The sequence below is a fragment of the Petaurus breviceps genome, unplaced genomic scaffold, assembly GCF_028583685.1.
Source record: "Petaurus breviceps papuanus isolate PSGF00001 unplaced genomic scaffold, PetGlider_PUasm1.0 174, whole genome shotgun sequence".
NCBI lineage: Eukaryota > Metazoa > Chordata > Mammalia > Diprotodontia > Petauridae > Petaurus > Petaurus breviceps.
Window position 1 is genome coordinate 40,282,249 of NW_027185761.1, and position 12,422 is coordinate 40,294,670.

The 12,422-nt window shown below is 38.8% G+C and overlaps 1 protein-coding gene across 1 annotated transcript in view; it reads left to right on the forward strand.

Moving 5' to 3' along the window:
- Nucleotides 1-12,422, forward strand: part of SHQ1 (SHQ1, H/ACA ribonucleoprotein assembly factor) — a 106,263-nt gene that overhangs the window by 9,201 nt on the left and 84,640 nt on the right. Inside the window, exons 5-6 of the mRNA XM_069084090.1 lie at nt 3,713-3,825; nt 9,601-9,731. Of these exons, the coding sequence (XP_068940191.1) occupies nt 3,713-3,825; nt 9,601-9,731 (244 nt within the window). The remainder of the gene's footprint in view (nt 1-3,712; nt 3,826-9,600; nt 9,732-12,422) is intronic.

A 12,422-nucleotide genomic window follows, 5' to 3' on the forward strand; every position in this document is an offset into this window, starting at 1 on the left:
CAGTTCCCTCATGTGTAAAATGGGGGTAATAGCACCTACTGCCCAGAATTGTTAGGAAGATCAGTTGAGATGATAATTAATATGATAAAAAAATGTAAAGGCCTTAGCACATAACACCATGTAAATACTATTACTGTTATTACCCAGTAGACTCTTGATATTTGTTAATGATAAAGATAATAAGCCATCTGTATGGATGAAAAGAGGGATGCCACAACAGAGAGAAGATTCTCACTTCTCCCTATGGCTTGGACATTATGCTGCATCCTGGAAGGATACGTGAGAAGGAGGGAAGAGGCTTTAAGTGGTTTTCCCAGAGGATGTTATAAGGTGAAAATATTTGAGAGCTGCTGTCTGTCTTTTTTTTTTTTAAAGTAACATTTCTTAACAGCTCATTAGATCCACTGTGTCCCTAGAGACTTTGAGCAGTTTTAATAGTCTGCAGCTGCACTAAGACTTTTGGGACACCTGGTACATTAGTTTATTGGATGTGAGTCTGTTGATGTAACCTGTGAGAAGATGCCTGCTTCTCTCAGTCCTGGGGGAGGGAGGCCTGGGTTTTTACCTGACTCCCTCAGAGCTCTGCTGTGTGTTCTGGGGCTGGTCACTTAATTCTGAGCCTCAGTTTTATTGTTGTGTGAGGATCTGATGAGATCATGCAGGTACAAGCAAGGGAACAATGATTTACTTGGGATGTTACAACTTGTATCTCCATGAGACTTTTCTGAGGTAGTTAAATAAGGGGTTAATGTTTTCTCAACAGGTTGCCGATGCAAGTCAGGAATGCCTTAATGTTCTTTCAGTCCTCTCCCAAATGCTTATATAATACAGGATTTATTCTGTATTGGATCAGAACTGGTCTGTGCTTGTACTAAAATATGTTCATTGAAAAGTAAAGATATTAAGAGAATCTCATTAAAATTTTTTCCCATCATATAAAAGGAGACTTAATTAGTAGTCAAGTAAGACCACTGTATCAATTTGTTTTGTCTTTCAAAAGAGTTTTCCACTAAGGTATAGGTTATATTAGATATGTGATCTCTTTCATCCTTTCTAGTTTTGACATTCTGGAACATTACATACTTTTTTCCTTTTGCATTAATTTTAACCCATTATCTTCATGAACTTAAGAAATTACTAGATTTTTCCACAGATGCATGCAAACTGAGGTGTCATATGTTAAAAGATACTTTTTTGGGGAATATTAATGTGAGAGTACAGAAATTTCCAAAAACACTTGAATTGTTGGGTTTATATGCAGAGTTCCTGTATAATTTTATGTATTCTATTTATGATAATCGTTTTGTGTGATTAAAACAGATTTATGGCTTTAGACTAAAAATATGACCCTTTTAATGATTCATGCCAGTAATGCAGTTAGAAGAAATTGAAATAATTGCTGCATGAATAATAGCTTTGAGGAAATTGCCGCTAATTTAATATTGTAGATTTAAAGTAAACTTTTAACATGCTCTAAAATATTGCTTTCACATTTAAAATGACCAGCTAGTGTATTGTTTGCTGCCTTTGGACAAGATAAATTCCTGAAGTTATTTTGACTATTGAGGCAGACCTGAGCTTTAATTCTGCCTCTAGGGCTTATTATCCATGTAGCCTTGGGTAGGTCACTTAATGTCCCTGACATGAGGGTGTGGTGTTAGGGTTTCTGTGGTCCGGTGACTCCCTAGGCCTGTTGCTGTTAGCAGTTGGAGGAGGGGGATTACACAGGGAAGACTGCCAGGTGCTGGGGACTCCTGAGTCTGTGCCCCACTCTCTCCACTTCCCTCTTTTAGAATAGAAATATCAGGAAGAAGACAATGAAAAATTAAGTGCACAGGAGTAGCTAGGTGGCACAGTGAATAGAGCACCGGCCCCGGGAGTCAGGAGGACCTGGCTTCAGATCCCGCCTCAGACACTTAAAACAAAAAATAGCCATGTGACTTTGGGCAAGTCACTTAACCCCAATTGTCCTCCAAAAAGCAAAAAGCAAAAGAAAAATTAGGTGTACAGATACAGTATCTTGTGTATCTGTCTGTGTCGCCGTCCTGCATTTGGTGCAATAGGTCAGTCAGAGGTAGAGGGTTTTAACAAACAGTTATTTTTTTCTCTGAAATCCTATTCCAGTACTCTGGGAGAAGCTTAAAAGCAGACTTGAGGATAAAATGAATGAGCCACCAGACAAGACTAAAGACCAGTCAGCAAGGGACTTCCCTCCAAAGTCTCAGGAGCCACATTTGGCCTGTCTGGCCTGCAGTGGGGGTGCATCTGGAGGCAAAGTGCACCCCAACTTCCATGCTTAGCAGCACCTCAGCAGGTGTTGTGGGAGTGAGTGTGGTCTGTCCACATTCTCCTTGTTCTTTTTCATTATAATTGCATGTAACGTAGGCATTCATTTTGACCATGTAGCTTTAATTGGTACATGGGGGATCTCTTTACAAATTGTATGTGTCATGTTGAACTCTGCAGCCAGGGTTGTGGTCATGGCTTGTACTGGAACGTCCTTCACTCTAGTGTCTGCTGCTTGAAGTGAGTGGACCCCAGCAGGAGTTTGGAGTTGTTTCAAATGAAACATGCTTTGTTCTGCTTGGCTGTTGCACCTGTTGGAGGCCTTCTTCACCTCTTACTTAGTGTATAGTTAGGACTTTGCCTGCCCACAGTTCATTTAATAGTAACCGGCCTGTATAGTGGTATCTCTTGTGCTAATTCCATGTGCAGATTTCATCACACAGTGAGCTTCTGGGACCTGCTCCCAACTTGTCTTAGGTTCACGGTTGATTGTAGGATTGAACTGTTTGTTCTTTGTCAGTGGTGTACTTGCTGTAGCAAGGGGACTTCTCTTTGAGTGTCAGAGTTTGATGTTGGCAAGCAAGCCCCGTCCATGATGTGTACGCTTCCAGCCTCCCAAGGCTGTGAGGGGGACCCTTTGTAAACTGCCACGTGCTGCCATATGTAAATGTGGGCGCTTATAGTTTCCTTTAGCTTTTACAAAACTGTTTTGTTTTGGTTTGTAGCCATTGAGGGATATTGGTGAAGGCTTGGTGTCCTTGTAAGTAGGGTCCAAAGAGAAATGGCCATCTAAGCAATCTCCCTAGTAGATTGCTATTTGGATTGGGAAAGATACATGTGTATAGGTGGAGATAATTTTATTGTAGACATGAATTTCTTGAAAATGCTTTTGTGTGTAGTTAGTTTTCTTTAGCTTCCTAAGTGAGAAATTCAAACATGTTTAATGAGGGTTAATAGAGAGGAAAGCATTTTCAAAAGTTGTGACTATAAAGTAGCATAAGAAGTTTATTCAATTCAATATATTGAATTGACATTTAATTCATTAGAAAACATCAGTTTGCTAATGTGTCTTCAAAGGGAAAGATTTATTTCCTTTTTTACTGTTTAGGATCAGGTAGCATGTCTTACAGAATTGACTTACTGGTAAACCAGACTAATTGTGTTTGATGTTTTGGTCTGAATTCTGTGTCTTTTTTTTTTTTCGAAAGCAATTGGGGTTAAGTAACTTGCTTAAGGTTACACGGCCAGTTATTTTGTGTGGGTGTTAAGTATCTAAGGTCCGAACCGATCTCGGGTCTCCCGACTCCTGGGCCGGCGCTCTTACTCACTGTGCCACCTGGCTGCCCCCGAATTCTGTGTCTTGAGGCTGACGTATGTAATTGAGGTGACATGGCTCACTTTCTCCTTTTTTACTTACCACCTCTAGGATGAATTGAGTGATGTCATTGATGTTAAAGAGCCCGACTCCACTCCCCCAGCGGAAAGAAGACAGAAGCGCCTAGCTGCTGAAGAGTCAAAATTTGATCCCGATCATTACCTGTAAGTGCGAGGTTCCAGTGGGTGAAATAAAGTCTTCAAATATGCTTCTTCCTCACTCCTCCCCAGCCCCAGTTTTGAGAAGAAAATTTTTAAAAGTTAATTTTTTGGGGGGAAATAGTGATTTTTAAAATTTCATGGAGGCCATTGGATCTCACACTGGGAGGGGCCTTCTAGATTATCTAGGACTTTATGGATGAGAAAACCATAGCCTAGAGAGTCACTTCTTGCCCAAGTTACACTTGTTGTATGTAACAGCCCAAGTTTGAATTGAGGTCCCCTGCCGCACATCCAGCTAGTCTTTCTTCTGTGATTGGACATTGGCATAAGGTGCTGCTTCTAGCTTTACTGGCCATTGAGCTGAGCTATTAGGGCAGTGCCTCTATGAACTAAATATACATAAATGTAAATAGATGTGTAAAATGTTATTTCCTAGATGACTACCTTAGCAACAGCAAAAGCTTTGAGTAGATACTTCAAGCTCTGTTTGTCCAGGGTAAAGGAGAATACTAAGCTTAGTGAATAAGGATATATTTGACATTTCTATTATCAAGGCTAATCATTTAGTTTGTTTTAAAACAAAGTGATCAAAGCTGTGAGTAAATGAAACTGTATCTGAGTTTTCATAAATATAGTTCAATTTTTAACTTCTTTGCCTGCTATAGCAAGGCTCCATGCTTAACCAATGCTTTCGTATACTGAATCCTGTCTTCAACTTATGAATAATTCTTTACCAAGGAAGTATAAATAGAATGCTGATACAGGTATTTAAACACATCCCCCCCTGCTTCTGTTAGCTGTAGTCTTCCTTTAACATTCCAGTTTTGCATTTTCTAAGTCTTCTTGTCAAGACATAGTTAAATAGTTTTTTAGTAAAGGTTAGACCTGAGTTCTGGAATCCGAGTGGAGCGCCATGGCATAGTGGATAAAGTGTCACACTCGGAGACAGGAAGACCTGGGTTTGAATCCTGCCTGTTGTCCTTATCTCTGAAATGGGGATAAAACACTAATTCTGTACTGTCTATAGTGAGGCTTGTTGGTGAGACTCAAGTGAAATAGTGTTTGTCAAACCCTTTGCAGTCCATAAAGTGCTTTGTTAACATCAGTTGTTGTTACCACATTGACTATAGTTCTGGTCTGTTTTTTTGGTCTAGCATCATAAAGTGATCTGTTAGCCCTTGTTGTTTTAAACCATTGTAATAGCAGGTTTTGATATGTGCAGTTGTTTGTTACTCAAATTGTTAAATATCTTTGGGCATATACAACTTTATGTGTTTGTATTTATTTGAACTTACTGGGATTATTCAAAAATTTGCAGGTTTTAATAGGGCCAAAGTACTGATTATAAATATATTTTGAAGAACTTTTCTGAATTTACCATTTTGACTTGTCATTTCCTTGCAAAAGCTTTTCCAGATTATATTCTAAGCATAAGCTCTTGAAGGGCCAAATTGGCACTTTTTGGGGGAAATGAATTTTTGACAATTGGGATCAGGTATTAAAATTAGAGAAAGAAGTTAACATTTCCCCCCTAATTCCTTCTTATGTATGATCTGTGAATGCTTGCTATTGCTCTAGTAATTAATATTTTATCTCCCGTCACAGTATGAGGCTAATTGGAATAAAGTATATCTTATGTGCAAATGTCATGTACTATATGATATAGTGATAAGAAGCAAGACTTTGGGACATTTTAAGGGACTGTCTTTTTATATTTTAGAGGACATCCGGAGCTTCTCCCCCATTTATGTTGCCATTTCTAATTATGTTTATCTCGCCAATTGGTGGTTTTAAAGGTCTGCTGAAGAGCAATTTGAAGAAGCCCATTTAAATTCATGCTGAATATTTAAAATGGAATCTTCATTGTCAGCAGATTTCTCAGGCACGGGTAAGGGCATCAGGAACATTTCTGAGAGGGAGGGAGCTTAATTAGAACAATGGCCTAGCTCTTGTAAAAGAGAACAGAAAAATAACTGCATTGGCTAAAGACATTAAGAAATTTGCCTTTATAGTCAGAAGCATTGTGTGAGAATTATATTTTTCTCTTTTTTTCTTTTATCCAGAAGTTCATTACTTTAATTGGCATGCATGAACTAATCTTTTCTGTTTATTAGCAATTAATAGGTTTTTTTTATCATAACCTCAGAAAAGGATATTTTCAATTAAGATGCAAAAATAAGGAAAATGGAAGAATGGAAGGTGTGTTCTTGTCCCATTCAGTGTCCTAGGATATTTGAATTCTCAAATTTTAGCCACCTTATAGATTGTTACGGATGATTGTGTGTTAGCTGCTAAATCAAATGTATATACTTGTTGATTATCTGGATGTAAATGATTTATTTCATGTATTTTGATACTAGCCTAACTTCTAACATAAACAGACTGATTCTTTTCATTCTCAACTGGTGTGTGAACTCAGAAAAATTGTAGTTTAGAAAAAACTTGTCCCTCTTTCCTATTTGTCTTTGGTTTATTGTCTTGGGAATCCCAGAAATAAAAGAGGTGATTTACAGAAATGGGAAACTGTTCAGGTATTCTCCTGTTTAAAATATTACAGTTGGGGAAATGGTTATAGGCACGTTTCTCCCAATTCAAAGTAATTTGAATAATCTGAATTAGTGAAAAGGCTGAAATGTGTCATTTCCTTTTTAAAGAATTATAATACTGTTGCTACTCTTCTCTGCAAAGTTCTTGTTCGATCCATTTGTCCCTGAATCAGTTCGTACTCCCCAGGTTCCCTGAAATGGTGATTTTGTCATTTCTCAAAGTGCTAGAATATTCAGTCACATTCATATCCGTAGCTTGTTCAGCCATTCCCCATTTGTGACATATATAATTATTGGGGTTAATACAAATTCACCTTAATCTCCTATCTTACTACATCTGCTCCTGAATTATTATGTAGGCATACCCTACTTGGAGTCATTAATTAGTTCTGTAAAACAATGTTGGAAGAAACAGTGTTATGGATAGATAATTCAGTAAGACTGTTGTTGTAAATGAAAGAGAAGTTCCTTGGGGGAGGACATTATTGATTATAAAAGCACATGTGTCTATCTTTACACATTCACATACACATCCATGTGTGTAAAGGGTCTTTAAAGAGAACTCTTCCCAAATTGAAGCCCCGACTGAACTCTCACCTTGTCCTGTTGTAGTCTACAAAGAGATGCTGACCAAGAAACGTGAAGGGAAGAGCAGACTGAGGATTCCCTCTCCTTTTAGCTTGAAAGAAAAAGAATCCCTGAGCCACAGGCAGGGGTGGGAGGAGGGGATGGGGAGGGAGGTGAGGTGGGCACAAGGCAAAGGAGCAGATAGGAGGTGTCTCAGTAGCATGGGAGAGAGGAATAGGGATGGAGAGACATTAGGGACCTCTCACAGATTCCTCACTGTTTTAAAGGAAGAAATTTACTCTATAATTTTGTGTGTTTGGTGATGGGACCCACACCATTATGATAGGATTTCATAATGTTGTGGTGAAATTTGCTTTAAAAAGATCATCTTGTGAAAAATCACTGAGAAAGTGGAATATAGGTTATTCCTATAAAATTAGGCTTGTGTGTTGGAATTTTGACTGGAGTCATCAAAGAAAGTGTGAATTATGTTCAGTATACTTTGCCTCCAAGGCAAGAAAGGGAACAAATATATTTTGTTGTAATAATATTTGAAAGAATAAGGGATTTGACCTTAATTGATTGGATTTTTAACTGTGAATTTTATTGGGTGAAATCTTGTCAGAAAGTGTGTTCCCAGAGTGGTAGGTCTGCTTGTGATGTGCTGGTGAATTTCTAGTTAAAGTATAAATTGAATTTGATCTCTATCTGAAATTTTCCTGGTAGCTGTGTACTGTCAGGTATATGCCTTAATTACATTTTATGCAGAATGCCCATAGGGCCTTTTGGTAATAGTGTTTTTGGTACTTTCCATTACATTTTCTCCTCTTTAAAGCATTTTTTGGTAGATGTAGTGGTTTCCCCTGTTATAATCTTAAATACCGCTGATGTTGCATTTCTAAAGTCATCTGGAATGTCATTGATTTAAGCATTTGAACATCTGTAAAACTAATTTTAAAGAAAGTCAAAAAGCCCCTGAAAATAACATAATCAGCCTACCAAGTTATTGTGCATTTGATCTTGTGATACTATTGATATTAATAATAATAAAAAGTGATTGCTAACATTTAGATCATGTTTTAAGATTTGTAAAGAACTTTACATATATTATCTAATTTTATTTGATCTTTACAACAATCCTTTGAGTTAGGTTCTATTATTAGCTCCATCTTATGGTAGGGGAAACTGGGGTAGACATGCCCAAGGGCACACAACTGGAAAGTATCCGAGGCCAGATTCAGACTCCGGTCCTCAGGTCTTTCTGACTCCAAATCTGGTACTCTTTAAGTAAAACTCAAAATAGAACAGTCTATAGGACTTCATTCCCATGCCTTGAATTTTTCTTCCAGTCTTTCTCTTCCCTATTTCCCTCATTTTTGAAATGGCCTGTTTAGCCACCCTCTCTACTTAGTCCTTCTTTTCAGTTTGGACTACAAGTGGAGGTCAGTACCATAACTTTGGGATTGACATGAAGCTGCTACAGCAATTCTCTAAGTACCATTTTATCTCTCTAGCATAAAGAATTTTCTGCTTTCTTTGAAGTGATAACTAAGACTTTAAGTTGAATGATTAATGAGAATGTGAAAGAAATTCCCTTCAAGGGAGTGTTCTGTTCTTGTAGTTTCTCCTGATGCCATGCCACCTTCCTCTACCAGGGAGCGAAAAAAGTATATACAAGTCTGAGAGCTGCTCTCTGTCTCTGGGGGTAGAAAGAAGCAGGAACAATTAGGGGAAAACCACACAATGGAAGAACCAGCCCAGTGGGGGAGAGGTGAATACAACTTTCCCTTTCTGTTTTTTGTCTGCCTGATTGTCAGTAGCTGTGGTAACTCAAATGAATTAATTTGCTGAGCTCCTCCTCTGTGCATCACCTTCATTGTGTTAAGAACTGTTTTAGACTGCTCTAGAGAAAAAGGAAGACTCCATCAGTAGATTGTGGGTGGCTGTCTGTGTAGATTCTGGGTCCTGCTTGAGTCTCTGTGTTGATTATTTTTTTCCCTATTTGATTGAAAAACCTTCCTGCTTATAATGGCCTCACCAAAACCTGATGTGTGGAGCAGTGTCAGACGTCTGTATGCTACCAGATCTACTACTTTGTCACGTTGCCTATCTGTACTGTGGAATACTTGTGATCGAAGGGGTGTGTGTTGTGTGCTTTTATATGTTGAAGATATTAGGAATGTGGGAGGCCTCTTTTGTAACGTGTGCTTTTCTTTGATTACATGGTAATTAGCAACTAAGAAAAAGTTAAGTATGATTAGAAATTACTACGAGTATGTATTGGACATACAGCCCTTTCTTCTAGGATCGCTGTTATTGTTTAGTCCTTTTCAGTTATTTATGACTCTTTGTGACCTTATTTTTTCTTGACAAGACATGGGTGTGGTTTGCTGTTTCCTTCTCCAGCCCATTTTACAGGTGAGAAAACTGAGGCAAGCAGGGTTAAATGACTTGCTTAGAGTCACACACCTGGCAAGCATCTGAGACCAGATTTGAACTCAGGAAAATGAGTCTTCCCTAACTCCAGGCCTGGCACTCTATCCCCTAGCTGCCTGGTGTCTTCTAGGATATGTGTATTTAATTTAAAGTGGTTTATTGAAAGTGAGATTCGAAATAAAAAAGATGTGACAATTCATTATAACAAGCACATTCCCTGTTTTTCCAGAGCGGACTATTTTGAAGATGAAGCTATTCGAAAAGTTTTGAAGTATAAGCCTTGGTGGACTATAGCATTTGCAAAAATGATGGCTTCTGCAGAGAGGAGTCAGGAGCAGAGTGATCAAGAAGCATTTCAGGGTAAACTCACAATTCATTCTGTTTATTTGTTTTGATTTGGTCTCATTAGGTGTCCAATTTTATGGTATTTATCCCCATCTCCAAACTTTCTGACTAAATACACAGCTGTGGCTGCCCTGTAGTGCCGAGATAAGGTTTTTATGTCGTCTCCTAAAGGACTCTTCCAATCTTCTCATAGCATTGAAGGGATTCTGGGTTTTTCAAGGCTGTGCCAGCAGGGTGCATACTATAGGGATCCTTCAAAACTGGAGAAGGAGGCTTCGAGTACAGGCCTCACAATAGGCAGAGTGCTGTTGTCCCGGTCCAGGCCAAGCTAAATTTGGAAAAGCTTATCACCAGAAATTTGGCAACCTGATGGTGAATGTTTTTGTCCACAGCAACTCGTCATTTGTGGAGGGAGTGCTTTCACACTAAAATGATTAATTTTCATGAAAGATTATTTCTGTATTTCCTCGTTCATATATCATGTTTCCCATGATGGTTATTCCAAATCATCTGTCCATCAGTCTTCTACAACATCCTCATCCCTTTCCCTCACAGCAGAGGCAATCCTTCCTTGCCACTTACTTTTTAGAGAAAATGGAGGCCATCTTCTGTGACCTTACTCTTCTCTACTCATTTTCTAGACTTTCTTCCTTTGCTCCAGTCTCTGAATATCAGGTGACCTTTCCTTTTACCTAGAACAACAGATCTGCCTGTGCTCTTTCTGGGAGCTTGTCTCATCCCCACCCATCTTCAGTCTCTCTGTTTCCATTGGCTGCCTGCAGACTGGGAGGCCTCTGTAATCCATCCTTGAACAGTGCTCACTTATATGGCTATTCCCTCAAGCAGTGATCTTGTATCTTTCTCCTTTCACTTCTCATCCCCTTCCAACCTGGTATATGATAACACTGCTCGACTAAGCCACTTATCCAAGATTGCCAGTATTCATTTTTCAAATACATTTTTATTGATATCTTTTGTTTTTAACATTGCCGGAATTTTTCTGCATTTCTTTGAATTTCTCTTATTATTTGTGACTTGAAGCATTGTTTCATATTGTTGTTAATCATTTGCAATTCTTTTTTTGAAAATGATCTGTGCATATCTTTTGTCTACTTGCCCCTTGGGAGATGAATACTCTTTGATTTTATATGTATATCATTTTTCTCCTAAGCTGCTGCCTTTGACGCTGTTGAGTACCCCTGCTCCTGGATACCCTCTCTTCCTTTGACTTGCAGGCTGTTGCTTTCTCTTGGCTCCAGTCTTATGTGTTTGGTGTCTCCTCAGTACTTTGTTTTGTGATCGTCACCTCCTTCACAGTAAGCAGCAGTGTGTTGCCTAAACTCTGCCTTGAGCCTGCTTCTAGATTTTTCTCTCTAGACAATGTCATCTGCTTCCATGAGCTCTGAATCCCCTACATCCAGCCCTATTCTTGTTTCTGAACTGTTATCCTCATTTCCAGTTTTCTCCTGCACATCTTCACCTGGAGGTTTGCCTCAAGTTCAGCCTGTCCAAAATAGAGTAGATTGTTATCCCTTTTCCCAATTCTGCTCCTTATCCACACTTCCCTGTTTCTGGTGAAAGCACTATCACTTACCCAACCTTTGGGGTTTGAAACTCTGGATTGATCCTTGGTTCTTCCTTTTTCCTTGATCTCTCCACTGTCAATCATTGCTTAGTCTCATTGGTTGTATTTCCACCATATCTCTTGTGTCTCTCCCCTTCCTTCCACTCAAAGCTGCCAACCTAACAGAGGCCAGTATAATTTCTCACCTGGATTCTTGTAAAAACTCCCTGCAGCCATTCTTCTACTTTGGTCCAGCCTCTATCAGGTACTACATTAATCTTTCCAAGATACGTATTTTCCTGTTTAACTTTCCTGTCTAAAAATCTTTAGTGGATCACTGTTGCTGCTAGGATAAAATGGACCCTTTTGCCTTGCATTGGAAGCCCCTTACAGACTAGCCTTTCCAAACTTATATCCCAAATCAGTCTACAAGCTGTTTTCCAAAGGGCTCTTACCATTTCCCATTCCTCGAGTGCACATGGCCCTCATTTCTCAAGGCTCAGCCCAACTATTACAGGAAGATTTTCCTGATCAGCCTAGTATTTTTTATTCCCAAGAATTAAAATAATCTTTAATTAATTTTTTTTAACTTTGAAGAATATATTCTTGTGTACAGTGTGGACTTGAAATTAAGTTTGTTTTTTTTTTTAAAGCAATTGGGGTTAAGTAACTTGCTGAAGGTTACACGGCCAGTTATTTTGTGTGGGTGTTAAGTATCTGGGTGGGTCTCCCGCTCCAGGGCCAATGCTCTTACTCACTGCGCCACCCGGTCACCCCTAAATTAAATTTTTTAATGAAAAATTGATTTTTCTCTCCTACCATCTTACCATTAGCACCACACCATCCCCCAAAGACCTTTATAACAGTTATGTATAGTTAAACAAAACAAATCTCTGCATTCTGAGTCTTATCATTTCTTTGTCAGGAAGTGAGTAGCATGTTTTGTCATTGGTCCTCTGGAATCAAGGTGGTTCATTACATTAGAATTCTTACAGCTTTCAGAGTTGTTTGTTTGCTTCTTGTTATTATATAAATTGTTCTCCTGGTCTGCTGATTTCACTCTGCATTAGTTCATACAGTTATTCCCAGATTTCTCTGAAACTATCCCTACTACCATTTCTTATGACCAGTAACATTTCATT